The 13,406-nt window shown below is 34.0% G+C and overlaps 1 protein-coding gene across 1 annotated transcript in view; it reads left to right on the top strand.

Annotated features, from left to right (window-relative positions):
• Positions 1 to 13,406, top strand: part of LOC108367748 (band 7 protein AGAP004871) — a gene marked incomplete at its 5' end in the record, with an annotated part of 65,340 nt that overhangs the window by 34,865 nt on the left and 17,069 nt on the right. The window contains one exon of the mRNA XM_017622440.1: positions 8,946 to 9,149. Within this exon, the coding sequence (XP_017477929.1) occupies positions 8,946 to 9,149 (204 nt within the window). The remainder of the gene's footprint in view (positions 1 to 8,945; positions 9,150 to 13,406) is intronic.

The following is a 13,406-nucleotide window of genomic DNA, read 5'->3' as shown; positions in this document are numbered from 1 at the left end:
GTTTATGTATGTATGTGAGCTATGTATTTGTCTTTATGCTTTAACACATATTCACATCTAATTTTTAAAAAGTAAATTTATTTCTTCCTCCTAATTCTGAAATACTTAGTCACACTTTAATTAACCAAAAACAAAATTATTAAATAAAATACATAATTATTTATATATATATATTATTATTATATATATAGCAAGGTTATGTTATTTTAATAAAGTACTAATATATGTATTAAGCAATGTCACATAAAATTTTGAATTTAATTTGTATAATGCTTAACATAACTATACGGCACCCAAAAATTAATTTTATAAATTTTTTTATTTACTTTTTATTATTATTTTTTTTATAAAAGTATAGTTTACTCCATAACAAAAACCATACAAATCCAAGTTTGAAACTTTGTACAAAAATTAAAAAAAAAAAATTAATACAAAATTTTTTGAAAATTGGGAAACTAACCCAAATAAAAGCTAGAGTCCAAATAAATTGCTCTACCTTAGAGACCCTTAAACTGAGCAATGCAAATTTGGATTTTAGATTCTGAATAAAAAGTTCGAAATTTTGATGAATTTTTTTGAAAAAGTTGGAAATTTGAGTTTATATGGTTTTTGTTATAGAATAAACTATTCTTTGTAAAAAAAAAATATAATGAAATAATAAAAAAAAAAATAGTCAAATTTTGCCAATATGTGGGTGTCGTCTAGTTATGATAGCCACTATACATATGTATTTCTCAAGCAATGAAAAAGACGTGAGGTAAAGCGAGTCAAGAAAGATGAGCGTAGAAATCGTTTCAAGTAAATTACGGCAACACAGTGCCATCATGCTTTCTATCACCGCATGTAACAATTGAGGAAAATTAATTTAACATGGCTTACATGAAAGGCATATTAATTTTTAACAAAAAAAAATGATTACTGATTTTTAACACTAATATTTGATTAGCTATTACTCAACATCATGCATAAAAGGTGAGCTTAAACATCGACTAAATTTTCAAAGTAAAGGATGAAAGACCTAGGCCTGTATGTGTAGTGAAATCTACAAATATTTTTAGATTCTCAGGTAAAATGTTTTATGGCCATTTTAAGTTTGCAATTTTTTGCCTGAGTGTTTTTAGAAAATGTATAAAAAAGGGTTCAAGTTCATATTGGAGCGAAATATGTAGTTTTGGTACATAGCTATAGTATAATTGCACAAGGAATAATTTTGTAAAACATTTTAGCCTCTAAGCACTCTCATGAATGGGTCGTTTTGACCCCTTTTCGGGAAAGTCTGAAGAAAATAGTATTTGGGAGGTCGCTAGAGGGTTAAAAAGTGAGAGAAATTTATTTTTCCGGAAAATTTCCATAGAGATATTCTGAGACAAAATCTTTATAAAGGCTCATTCCACGGTGACGGGAGTGACATTTCATCTAATATCTCCATTGTATGCCTGAGTAATTGTAAGGTACCTTATTTTTAAATAGTATGAGGCTGTTACCTGTCAAACCGAGGCCGTTACCTGTAAAAACCGTTTTAGATACTGTTTTCGCCCTGACAAGCGAAGTAATGTTTCTTGACAGTATATGTAGCTTAAGTTATCCCATCTCTATGATTAGCTTTATCATCGCTGATCACAAACAGATATATGACACATTTCAGATTAGCAAATAAGTAACGGTAGCAGTCCCTGGCCGAATTTATTAAAGTTTGTCAAACTTTAAATTGTGACGGGTGCGGGGCGTGACCAACAAAATCGGTTCACATATGCAACAACATTTTTATATTTCCTCTAATATTTTTTTCATAAATATAACTCTAGTGGTCTCCCAAATGCCATTTACTTCAGACTATCTAAAAATGGAATGAAAACGACCCTTTCGTTAGAGAGCTAAAGCGTTACATTATTTTTGAATTTTGTGATATATGAATTTTAACTCTTTTTCATTTATTCCAAAAATATGGGTCTAGGTCTTTCATCCTGAATTGGTATGATTTCGCCCCTAAAAATGCACTGTGTAATTTTTTACAAGTGCTTTAAAAATTTATGTGATAATTGCCATTATTCTAGATATGTATGTAAATACGTAAATCGCAAACTAAATAAAATTTTTATAAGAAAGTACATACATACTAGAGGGCTGCATGAACGCAATCAAAACGGCTTATGAATTATGCATATACAAAACGAATTAATGATTTTGTCTTCAAATTTTTTTGAATTTGAGTGAATAACTGTTCTGATATTTGTGTCGACATTACAGTATTCAAACAAAGTGAAAATAAATTGAATTGAAATCAATGACAATTTTTTGTATGAATATCCAAAAATATTTTTTCTATGCACATATGTACAAACATACATATGTATGTATGTATGTATGTATGTATGTATGTATGTATGTATGTATGTATGTATTGCTGCGCTTTTATTACATACGAAAAAACTTGTTTGTAGAAAAAAACGTTTACCGAAATTAGTTTGAATGATTTGAATATTTTCCATTCATTCATTCACATTCTTCCATATGAAGGTAGAAATTTTAAAACAAAATGTATATTCATAACTTACAAAATTCCAAACGCTGAGTATTTTGTTTGTGAAGTAAAATATTCAAATCTACTTTACTCTGTTTGGCTAGAAGTTTGAATGAGTTCATGCAGCCCTCTAATACATACCCATGTCGACGTTGAAGTAGCCCATACAGCGACAAGACGCACAACAATGGGTGAAGTGAAGTAAAGTATTCTGAAGTAAACAGAAGTTCTTTAGATTTATCAACCGACATAGTTTATACTATCTTCGAGCATTTAAGACCGGCAAGATAATCGTCGAGAGTTGCATTTTCTATTAAAATATATAATATATAGTTTTGTAAGGTATGAATTTAAAAATATGCCAATTCGCAGATGATAAATAAGACCAGTAGTAGCAGGAAATTTTAGCTTGCATTTCTTGGAGAAAGCGGATTAACTTTGTGAGGAGCATTAACCGGCACGAAAAATAATAGGAAGTTTTGGAGATTCGCGAATTTATAAGTCGAATTTGAAAAGCCGTATGACCAGTGTACGAAAATAAACTATATNTGTACAAAACCACAAATGATATGATGATTGGTGAGCAAATGGGAATTGTTTTGTACAGTTTATTTTCGTACCCTGCGTATGACACTCAGCACGAGTTTATTAAGCTATGTGTACAGCATGTTATACATATGACCATTCGCCATCAATATCCCTGCCTAGTCTTATACTACGTAAGCCAATAAAAGTCATTATAAGGAACTCAAGAACTGATGTGCATTTTCTATTATAGAGGGACAAAAAATCTCTACGTTTCACTGCACGAAAGGATTTTTTCTTACATTGGCTAAATGAGTCGTATGATCTCTTAAATATCGTTCAAATAGCGCCATTGTTACACCTACCGTGTACTTTCTAAGAAGGATGTGATCGAATATTTCTTTGCAATAACAGTCGTACCAAGCAGTCAGATCAAGCGGATGTAGATTCCAGACTGCATTTAGGGATTATGCATTTAGGGATTATGCATACTTAACCCATTGTACAATTAGGCGTCTAAAAAGTAAAATTTTATAACATAAACAAATAGGGGATTCACAAGACGGCTTTAGCGTCGTAATGGCTTAAAGAAGTAAAATTTTTCAAAGTATAATAAGCTAAAAATATACATATTCTTCATCAGTTAAAAACATCTTCGTGCATTTAAAAATCTCGAAAAAAATATTTTAACCATTTTTTTACGAAAAAAAAATGTTTTAATATTTTAAGCAGGGACGGAAAATAATCATTATTTTTTTTGTTGTAACTTTAACCAAAAAAAATCAACAATTTGAAATCGTCGTAAAACAATTTTAACTATACTCACGTATTTGTTTACGCCTACTGTAATTTACAATGATTTTTATTTTTCGAGTTTAACCAATAAATAGTAAAAGTAATAATTAATATTTGAGTTTTAGTTTTTCGCTCAAAGGTAATCATTATTATTTGATTTTAATTTTTTACTTAAGAATAATGATCATTCAAAAACTCAAAAGCTATACCAGCGTGATTTCCGACGGATCCTTTTCACAGGTAGCGACACCCTAATAAAAGGATTAAGTCCCAAAATTTTTAGGTAAAAATTTCATTAATTTGCGTCAGTATGGCCTTTTCAATTTTAAAAATAATCATTACTATTAAGTCGAAAAATAACACTCGTTAATAATTATTATCTCTGAGCAAAAAACTAAAAATCATAAAATAATCATTATTTGTGATCGAAAAAATAAAAATCAAATAATAATCATTTCCGTTGAGCGAAAAAATAAAAATCAATAACAATTATATTTTTTGAGCGAAAAAAACAAAAGTCAGTACAAATTTAGTTGTAGTACAGATTTAGTATTCGATAGATCTAGATCCAAAAAATTTAAGAGGTAGTTAAGTTCAGACAGAGTTCTATTTATCGGAGCATTAGCACCGTAGACTGTTCTGTTAAGGCCAACGCGAAAGACTTCATAATTGAGGAAATTTCTGCAAGGATCATCAATCTTGACGGAGAGCAGATCAAAAATAAACGAAATGGAAAAGAGAATTCGCCTATTTGTTAATGATAATAGACTTATTAATCTGCACCGTGAATCGTAGGATGGGATTGGGTCAGAAAAGTTAAGAGAGAGAAGATCTTCTGGACTCTTTCCAATCGATTTATGTGGATTACGTGATATGGCCTCCATATAAAATCTGCATATTCAAGTTTCCAACATATGAAAGCAGAATACAAGAATTTATAAGGATCATGCATTTGTAATAATGTAAGCCACCTAGCGCGTAATTTTTTTTTGTAAATTTATTTCCTTCGTGAGGGTTAATATAGATACGTACTAAATTTGAATCTAATCGGTATATTGATGAAAATTTTCCAAATATCTCGACTCCATCGTCCAGTGGTTAACGATTGCCTGTTTGCCTGTATTAAACTCATTTGGGTTCCGGGTCACAGCGACATAGCGGAGAACTGAGTGAATGACGAATTAGCTAGGAAAGATACTCTTAAAACGCTATAGAGAGTGGCTGGGAGTGCCATTGATCACTTGGATAGATGGGACTCATGTCAGGCCAGCAAGCGCTGGGTGAAAACTAGGACATGATCGATGCACAGCGTGTGCTAGGCTAAAGCTGGAGAAATATGCTTTTCACATCCTTACTCAGCTGATCAGCCGAATTCGTAATTACATAACCAGCTCGTGGTGTTTCTTCGACTAAGTATTGGGGACTCCCTCAGTTTTCGAGATATCCGACTGAAATTTGGTAGGTGGGGGTGTGTTTCTATAATGTATTAATCATTTGTCGGAACAGCAAAAATTGGACCACTATAAAATATTTTTAGCTCCCATACAACTGATTGTTGAGATATGAAATTTTTTGTCATTGTCTGTAGGCATTTGTATTACCGGTTTACCTATTGATCATACACAGCAGTGACAATCATTTAGCTCGGTGCTTTATCTGAATAAAAACATTTTTTTAGCTCCCAAACAACTAATTTCAAATGCAGTAATCGGTTGAAGTAAAACTTGCTGATGTTCTTGAAATCTATGAAGCCTTCGGCAAAGTGAAAACAACACCGCCCTTACTTGTTTATACAGTATCGGTCATATCTATAGCACGCCATTTCAAAGTGATATTGTGTGCAACTTATGTTTATTTATTTATTTATGAGAATTTTTAATTAAAATACAGTTCTTTCTCTTACAAACCCCATATAAAAACAAGTTTAACAATTTGTAGAAAACTTCAAAAAAGTGCTACAAATTTTCACCTAAATTACAAACTTTTTTCTCAGAAGTGTTTGAATTTTTCTGAATACACAGTTTTATAGCCCAACCAATTTTAGTCTAATAATGTGCAAGTTTCAAGTTGTTAAAAGTTACCATTGATTTTTTAGAATTTTTTTCGCCAAAGGTGTTGCGGATTTCTTCCATATGCAAATAAATTGAGTTTATTCGTTATATGGAAGCCAATGCGACAAAAAAAAATTCTAAAAAATTAACGGTAATTCGTAGCCACTTGACATTTGCACATTATCAGACTAAAATTGCAGTGGCTAAAAAACTGTGAACTCGAAAAAATTCTAACACTTCCGAGAAAAAAGTTTGAAACTTAGGTAAAATTTGTTGCACTTTTTTGAAGTTTTCTACAAATTGTTAAACTTGGGTTTATATGGGGTTTGTTAGAGAAAGAACTGTATTTTAATTGAAAATTCTTAAAAATAAATAAATAAACATAAGTGGCACACAATATCACTTTGAAATGGCGTGCTATAGATATGACCGATACTGTATATACATAACTATTATTCTAACTCCAAACTAACATTGAAGTTTTTGGAACTACCTGTATCGTTGCCTCTTCTTAGTTGATATTTTAAATGAAGTGCAGTATACTTAAGGTGAAAGAGAGAGAAAACTTCATTCAGCGTACTTCACTTCACTTTACCCATATCACAAACAAACTCCCCTCAAAAGTTTTTGTTTTTTTTTATTTGCTCAATGCAAGTTATTTAAGCGTCGTGCATTCTATGCTTCATTCATTCATTCGCTTGCTATGTACTTTTAAGACCCTAATTAACTAAATCAAAAAAGATAACTTCTTCGAAAATTTTAACATTTACTACATTGCAAACATTGTGGTTGAATTTAAAAATTTAATAAGCCGTTGAAGATAATTTACCTGCAAAAATTAATAAACCACTCACACACACACACACATGTATGGCAATGTGCATAAATCAAAATGTGTAATGCAAAATAAATATTTACATATACATACATATGTACACAACGAATTGCTGACATCGAATGTCGTCCTTGTTGATGCTTTTCTACAACAAGTGCCATTGCGCTACCTTACTGAGTTGAGCAGCAGCAGCAGCAGCAACGAACAATTGCAGTCTTAACAAAAATGAAAATATGTATCTTAGTGAATTGTATTGAGAGGTGCTTTAGTACATATGTACATACATTTGTACTACGTATGTATGAATATATTTTTGTAAGTATGTATGTATGTATTCACACACCCACAGCAACTTGTAAGTGCATTCGTATTAAATGTTGTGTCCTGTCAATGCTTTTCGCACCACAAATTCACATCATTTTTCACAGTATTTCTGAAATATTTTTTTTTCTGTCACGCAAATTGATGCAAACGAAAGCGAAATCGCATTTCTTTGCTTTCTGGTTGGTGCGAAGGCAGCAAGCAGTCAAGCAAGGAATCATACATCAAACACCATGCATTAGGGCTGGCAGTTCTTACCGGATTTTTTGGCTATGCGGCTAAACCGAATATTCGAATAGGTAGTAAAAATACGAATATTCGGTTATACGAATATTCGGCCAAACGAATAGTGTGTTGATATTCGGATATCCGAATAGCGTGTTGATAGTCGGATATTCGATTCTAAAAATTAACGATAAGCAAAATAAAACTTTGTTGTGTTTTAATGAAGCGTTCTATTATTTACTTTTATTTTGAGAACAATTTTACGAATCAGGTGAAAAACGTTTTAGAAAATCCACATATCCTGATTACAAAATGAACGGATATTAAACAAATATCGTATAACAAAATGAACGGATATTAAACAGATATCGGTATAACAACATTAACAGATATTAACCAATTAACCGAATATCCGCATTTTAAATTGAACTGATATTAACCGGATAACCGGATTTTATTTATGAACACGAATATTAAAATGAAAAACCGGACATCAAAATTTACGTATAGTTCCAGTCCTATTATGCATTTACATATACTTATGTACGTACATTAGGGCGCCTCACCAAAAAAAAGTCGAAAAAAATTTTATATATTAAAAGCTTCACCAAAATATTACGATTTATGTGAGCCGAACCGATTTAAAAAGTCACCAAACATCGAGTTTTTATAAAGAAGAATAGTTTTTAAAAATATTTTTGCCAAAAAATCACTTCAGATGGTAAAACAGCTTAAGCTTAAAAGATGTGTGAACATTTCATCATTGGAACGAAACAATTAGATTTAGGAGATATTTTTAAATCGTTGTAGCTCGCGTAAATCTTAATATTTTTCCGAAATATTTTGCCGAATATATTAAAATATAATAAATTGTATAGTAACACCTATTTTTATTTTATTATTTTTTTTTTTGTATGGAGAGAGATGCGCCCTAATGTACCTACATATGTAAGTATTTATTGAATCCTGTGAGTAATGCACATTGCAAGCGTGTGTGTGTATTAATGTATGTATGTATGTTTGTAGAATCAAATGCAAAAATGCAGAAATTTATATGCAAATGAAAATGAAGATGGAAATGTGCACGCGGCTCACTTAAAATAGTTTCATGTGCTTACATGCACAAACACATCGACACACAAACATATGTACGTATATGTATATTTATTTAGAGTAAATACATAGGTTATTGTGTATGTAGTGCTTGTACATATGTATGTATGTATTGTATACATAATTTAGTATGAAAGGGAAAACTTCAGCAGGACAAAAAGGAGCAGCAGCAGCAAATTGTTGGCTTGCTTGTATGTACATACAAAAGTTGGAAACTTACACTCACGTACATGCATATCTGTAAGCGCACACACACACACACACAGTGACACCCACACACACACTACAAAAGCCTAGTACAATATAAATTAAATAGTAGAGAGAAAGAAAAGAAAATTAAAAATTAATTTGAGGTTTCAGTTGAAGTTGAAGAGAAGGGAAAGCAAAGCTAAGCAAACAAACTTGCACAATTTTTTCTCCAACACGCTTAAATGTGTGGCAGAAAATTAAGCAAACAAACAAGCAAATTAATAAATAAATAAGCAAATAAGAAAGCAAACAAACAATAAACAAAAAAAAAAAACAACAAAAACAAAAACCCACCCACTGCACTTTGTAGGTTCTGACAAAGGATAGCGTCACCGTCTCGGTGGATGCAGTGGTTTATTATCGCGTTTCCAATGCGACAGTTTCTATAGCGAACGTGGAGAACGCTCACCATTCGACCAGACTTTTGGCGCAGACTACTCTACGAAACACAATGGGAACTCGGCATTTGCATGAGATACTTAGCGAGCGAATGACAATTTCCGGCACAATGCAGGTGAGTCACACCGAACTCCAATGTGTACATTTTGGTTTTTTTTGGTTCCACCCCACAGCATAAGATCACAGCATCAACATAAGCATCAGCATCAACATCAACGTCAGCAACTGAGTCGGGCATTAGTGTCAGCATCACTGTCGTTTCCAAGCATTCATACATACTATAAGTTGGTACATTAGGGTGCCTCGGCAAAAAAAAAAAGTTGCAGGTTTTCCACCGAATTTATAAAATGTATTATATTCTAATGGCCTTATTCATAAAAAATAAAATAGGTTTATAGAGCTCTATAAAGTGACATTTTCATAAAAATTTTCGATTTATAAAGCAGTTAAAGTCTTCTTTATTTTTTATGAATTTGGGCGTAAGGCTTTCACTCAAACAAAATTCGAAAATTATTTAGATCTACGTGAGCTGGACAGATTAGAAAATATCTACCGAACTCCAAAAATCTATTATTTTTTCCCGCTGATAAAATTTTTAAATAATTTTTCGCAAATCTTCTAAGCTTAAACTGTTCTGTCATCTGAGTTGCTTTAAAAAAGTATATATTTTTAAAAAATAGCTTTATAAAAAAAAACTCGATATTTTGAGGTTTTTTCAAATCGCTCCAGCTCACATAAATCTGTATATTTTCGCAATGTATTTTGGCGAAAGTCTTATAAGATAGTAAAATTTGGTAGTAGTTGCACCCTAATGTACATAAATCTAGCAATATGTACTATGTACAAACTTGTGTTTTGCGCGAAAGTCCTTCGCTTCATTTGCCCGCCTTCAAATGTTGCAAATGTAGCACAAATGTGCCCATATATGNGACATTTTCATAAAAATTTTCGATTTATAAAGCAGTTAAAGTCTTCTTTATTTTTTATGAATTTGGGCGTAAGGCTTTCACTCAAACAAAATTCGAAAATTATTTAGATCTACGTGAGCTGGACAGATTAGAAAATATCTACCGAACTCCAAAAATCTATTATTTTTTCCCGCTGATAAAATTTTTAAATAATTTTTCGCAAATCTTCTAAGCTTAAACTGTTCTGTCATCTGAGTTGCTTTAAAAAAGTATATATTTTTAAAAAATAGCTTTATAAAAAAAAACTCGATATTTTGAGGTTTTTTCAAATCGCTCCAGCTCACATAAATCTGTATATTTTCGCAATGTATTTTGGCGAAAGTCTTATAAGATAGTAAAATTTGGTAGTAGTTGCACCCTAATGTACATAAATCTAGCAATATGTACTATGTACAAACTTGTGTTTTGCGCGAAAGTCCTTTGCTTCATTTGCCCGCCTTCAAATGTTGCAAATGTAGCACAAATGTGTCCATATATACATCTACTACTACTACATTTGGCGCCTTTGCATCTTCATCTATGAGCTCCAACAAACAGTAGCAGCTAATGGAGCGTATACCTACGTGATATGGTGTGCCAAAGTTAAAACATCAGTGGTTTGCAGAACTACGAACATACAGACATGCCTTCATTTACTTGGTTGTGATGTGTGTTTTTGCACGTAAAGGGTACGCGCAGAGCTAGGCTTGAGGTAAGCAAATGGCAACTTGAGCATGGCAGCTGAAGAAAGTTCATATCCTACATATGTATGTATGTTGATACAAAGTTGCGACCGCGGCCGCCGGAGAATGCAAGTAAATGTGTGTAAATGCTACCCTGTAGGGAAAGTCACTAAACTCGGAAGTATCTCACGTCTGGATTTCGGAATTTGAATACAGTACTAATGGACAAAAGCCTAAATATTTAGATTTCTATTTTTGGTAGGCTGCAATATAGAAATCTATTGTGCCATCCACTCTTTACAACTGATCTTGTAAACCTTACTTCCTCGGAAAGTTTAGTAGCGCCTTCAGCGGTCGAGAGCAAGTATAAGTGAATATGTAACCATACTGTGAATGCATTGAGCTCAGACTCCTTCCGCGTTATTTAGAGCAGGGATAACACTGATGGAGTGGCCGCAATGGTTTTCTCTTTGGGCGAGAAACAAAAGCTGCGACAAAGATCATTCGACCATATACCTACTTAATGCAGGAGTCCTTCACCCTGTATCGTCCTATAAGAGTATCTGTAGTTTCTTCCTAGGAAGCTTGATTGGCATTGGGCATCCCTACTACTACGCAGTCCTGACTAGTGAATGATTTTCTCACATTGCGGTTGTCTCCGTATAGATTTTCTCTTGATGATATTTAGACACAACTGGGAAAAGCCGCTTGCTCTCTGGCTAATCTGTCAGAAACCTTGTTTCACTCCATTTTCTTATTACATGGTATCTACGGCAGTTGGGTGTCGTGGAACCGTGCAAAAGAGTTATGATTCAATAATACAAGTTTGGATCAATATTTTCCTTTGTGTCTCCGACTGCCTTGTAGGGTTCCATTTGAGAAGGAAAGAGAAAGCGCGTAACAATTTTATCCCTTTTTGTGAAAAGGTAGTAGGAAAAGTAGTGTGGTAGTGCTGAAATGTTTTTTTTTTGTTTTAACATAAAAACTGAGTTAAATACATATATAAAGCNTAACAATTTTATCCCTTTTTGTGAAAAGGTAGTAGGAAAAGTAGTGTGGTTGTGCTGAAATGTTTTTTTTTTGTTTTAACATAAAAACTGAGTTAAATACATATATAAAGAAAATTCCACTGATCTACACAATAGACAATGAATTAACTTTTTTTTGGTATACTAAACATGCTATATAGATATTCTTCTTCTTCTTATTTGGCGCTGTAACCGCCTAAGCGATTTTGGTCGGGTTCAACAAAGCACGCCAGTCGTTTCTCTTCCGAGCCAACTAATGTAATTCGGAATGCCAAAGGAAGCCAAGTCCTTCTCTACTTGATCTTTCCATCGCAGTGGGGACCACCCTCTTCCTTTGCTACCATCAGCTACCACCAGCGAGATCCGGGTCCATTCGAACGACATGGCAGTACTCGCTGTAGCCAACGCATAAAGGGACGAAAATTTTTCGCAAAATCTTTCTCTCTGATGATGAGTGACTTATAGAATGTGATTTTCGTACGTCGAGAGAGGACTTTACTCCTTAATTGCTTACTCAGTCCAAAGTAGCACTTGTTGGCAAGAGTGATTCTGCGTTGAATTTCGACACTGACATTATTATCGGTGTTAATGCTCGTTGACCGCCAGATCCATTCGCTTTGCTTCCATATCCAATTTAGAAAAAGCAGAACAGACTTCGAGGTTTTGCTACCGATAAAAATTTGTTCCTGAGCGGTTCAGCTCTGCAGCTCTTATTATCTTCTCCAAATAGAAAGAAGTCACATGAAGAGAGTCGCCCTGTCTGAAACCCCATTTAGCGGCGAACGGCTCGGAGAGGTTTTACTCAATTGCTGTTCGCTGAAATCCGATTACCTCTACTTAATAAACGCAGTAAATGTGGTTCCACTGTTCGCATATGTCGGCTTGTTGAAGAGTGCTCCCTCAGAGCAGGTGTGTGAGTTGAGAAGCGAATGCATTGCCCGCCTGCTGTGACTACAGGTTTTTGACCTTAAGCTTACCTAGCATTTTTGGGCGCACATTTTTGCTGCACAGACAGTGGTCCGAGTCGATGTTTGGGCCTCGGAGTGTACGTGCGTCTAAAACACTGGAAACATGCCTTCCATCTATCAAGACATGATGGTCTGGAGACAGCCATGTAGCTTGATGGCTCTTTTTGTGCTTGATCCTAGCACTGCATACTACCATGTTTCGGCCCCGGCGAAGTCGATCAGCCCCAGTCCGTTGTCGTGGAGTCTGAATTTTCCGACGGTGGGGGCAGCGCTCGTATGTACGCTCCAAGCGCTCATAGAAGAGATCCTTGGACGTCTCGTCCTTCTCTTCCGTCGAAGAATGGGCGCAGATGAGCGAGATGTTGAAGAATCTAGCTTTGACGTGGTTTGTGGCTGGACGCTCGTCCACCGGGTGTTGAACGACAGTGCTCGGCGACGGAGTCTCTTTCCCCCCACAAATCCAACACCGAATTTGCGCTCCTTTACATGGCAGTTGTAGTAGACGTCGCAAGACCCCAGAAATTTTTTTGTTTTGCACCGTCCAACGCATTTGCTGGATGACGGTGCTGTTAGCTTTTGTCCTTACGAGCACATCAACCAGGCGGGCAGAGGCACTTTCCTCATTAAGGGTCCGGATATTCAAAGAAAAAGTATAGAATTCAAACAAATCCTTGATTTAAATTAGTTATTAATTTAATTTCGACAATACTTTTCTTATCCCTTACTTTTGAAATTTATTTCAGTGA

The sequence above is a fragment of the Rhagoletis zephyria genome, unplaced genomic scaffold (assembly GCF_001687245.7).
Source record: "Rhagoletis zephyria isolate East Lansing unplaced genomic scaffold, Rhagoletis_zephyria_1.1 Rzeph_scaffold_02801, whole genome shotgun sequence".
Taxonomy (NCBI): domain Eukaryota; kingdom Metazoa; phylum Arthropoda; class Insecta; order Diptera; family Tephritidae; genus Rhagoletis; species Rhagoletis zephyria.
The sequence above is the reverse complement of the archived record's forward strand: the minus strand, read 5'-3'. Positions and strand labels throughout refer to the sequence as shown.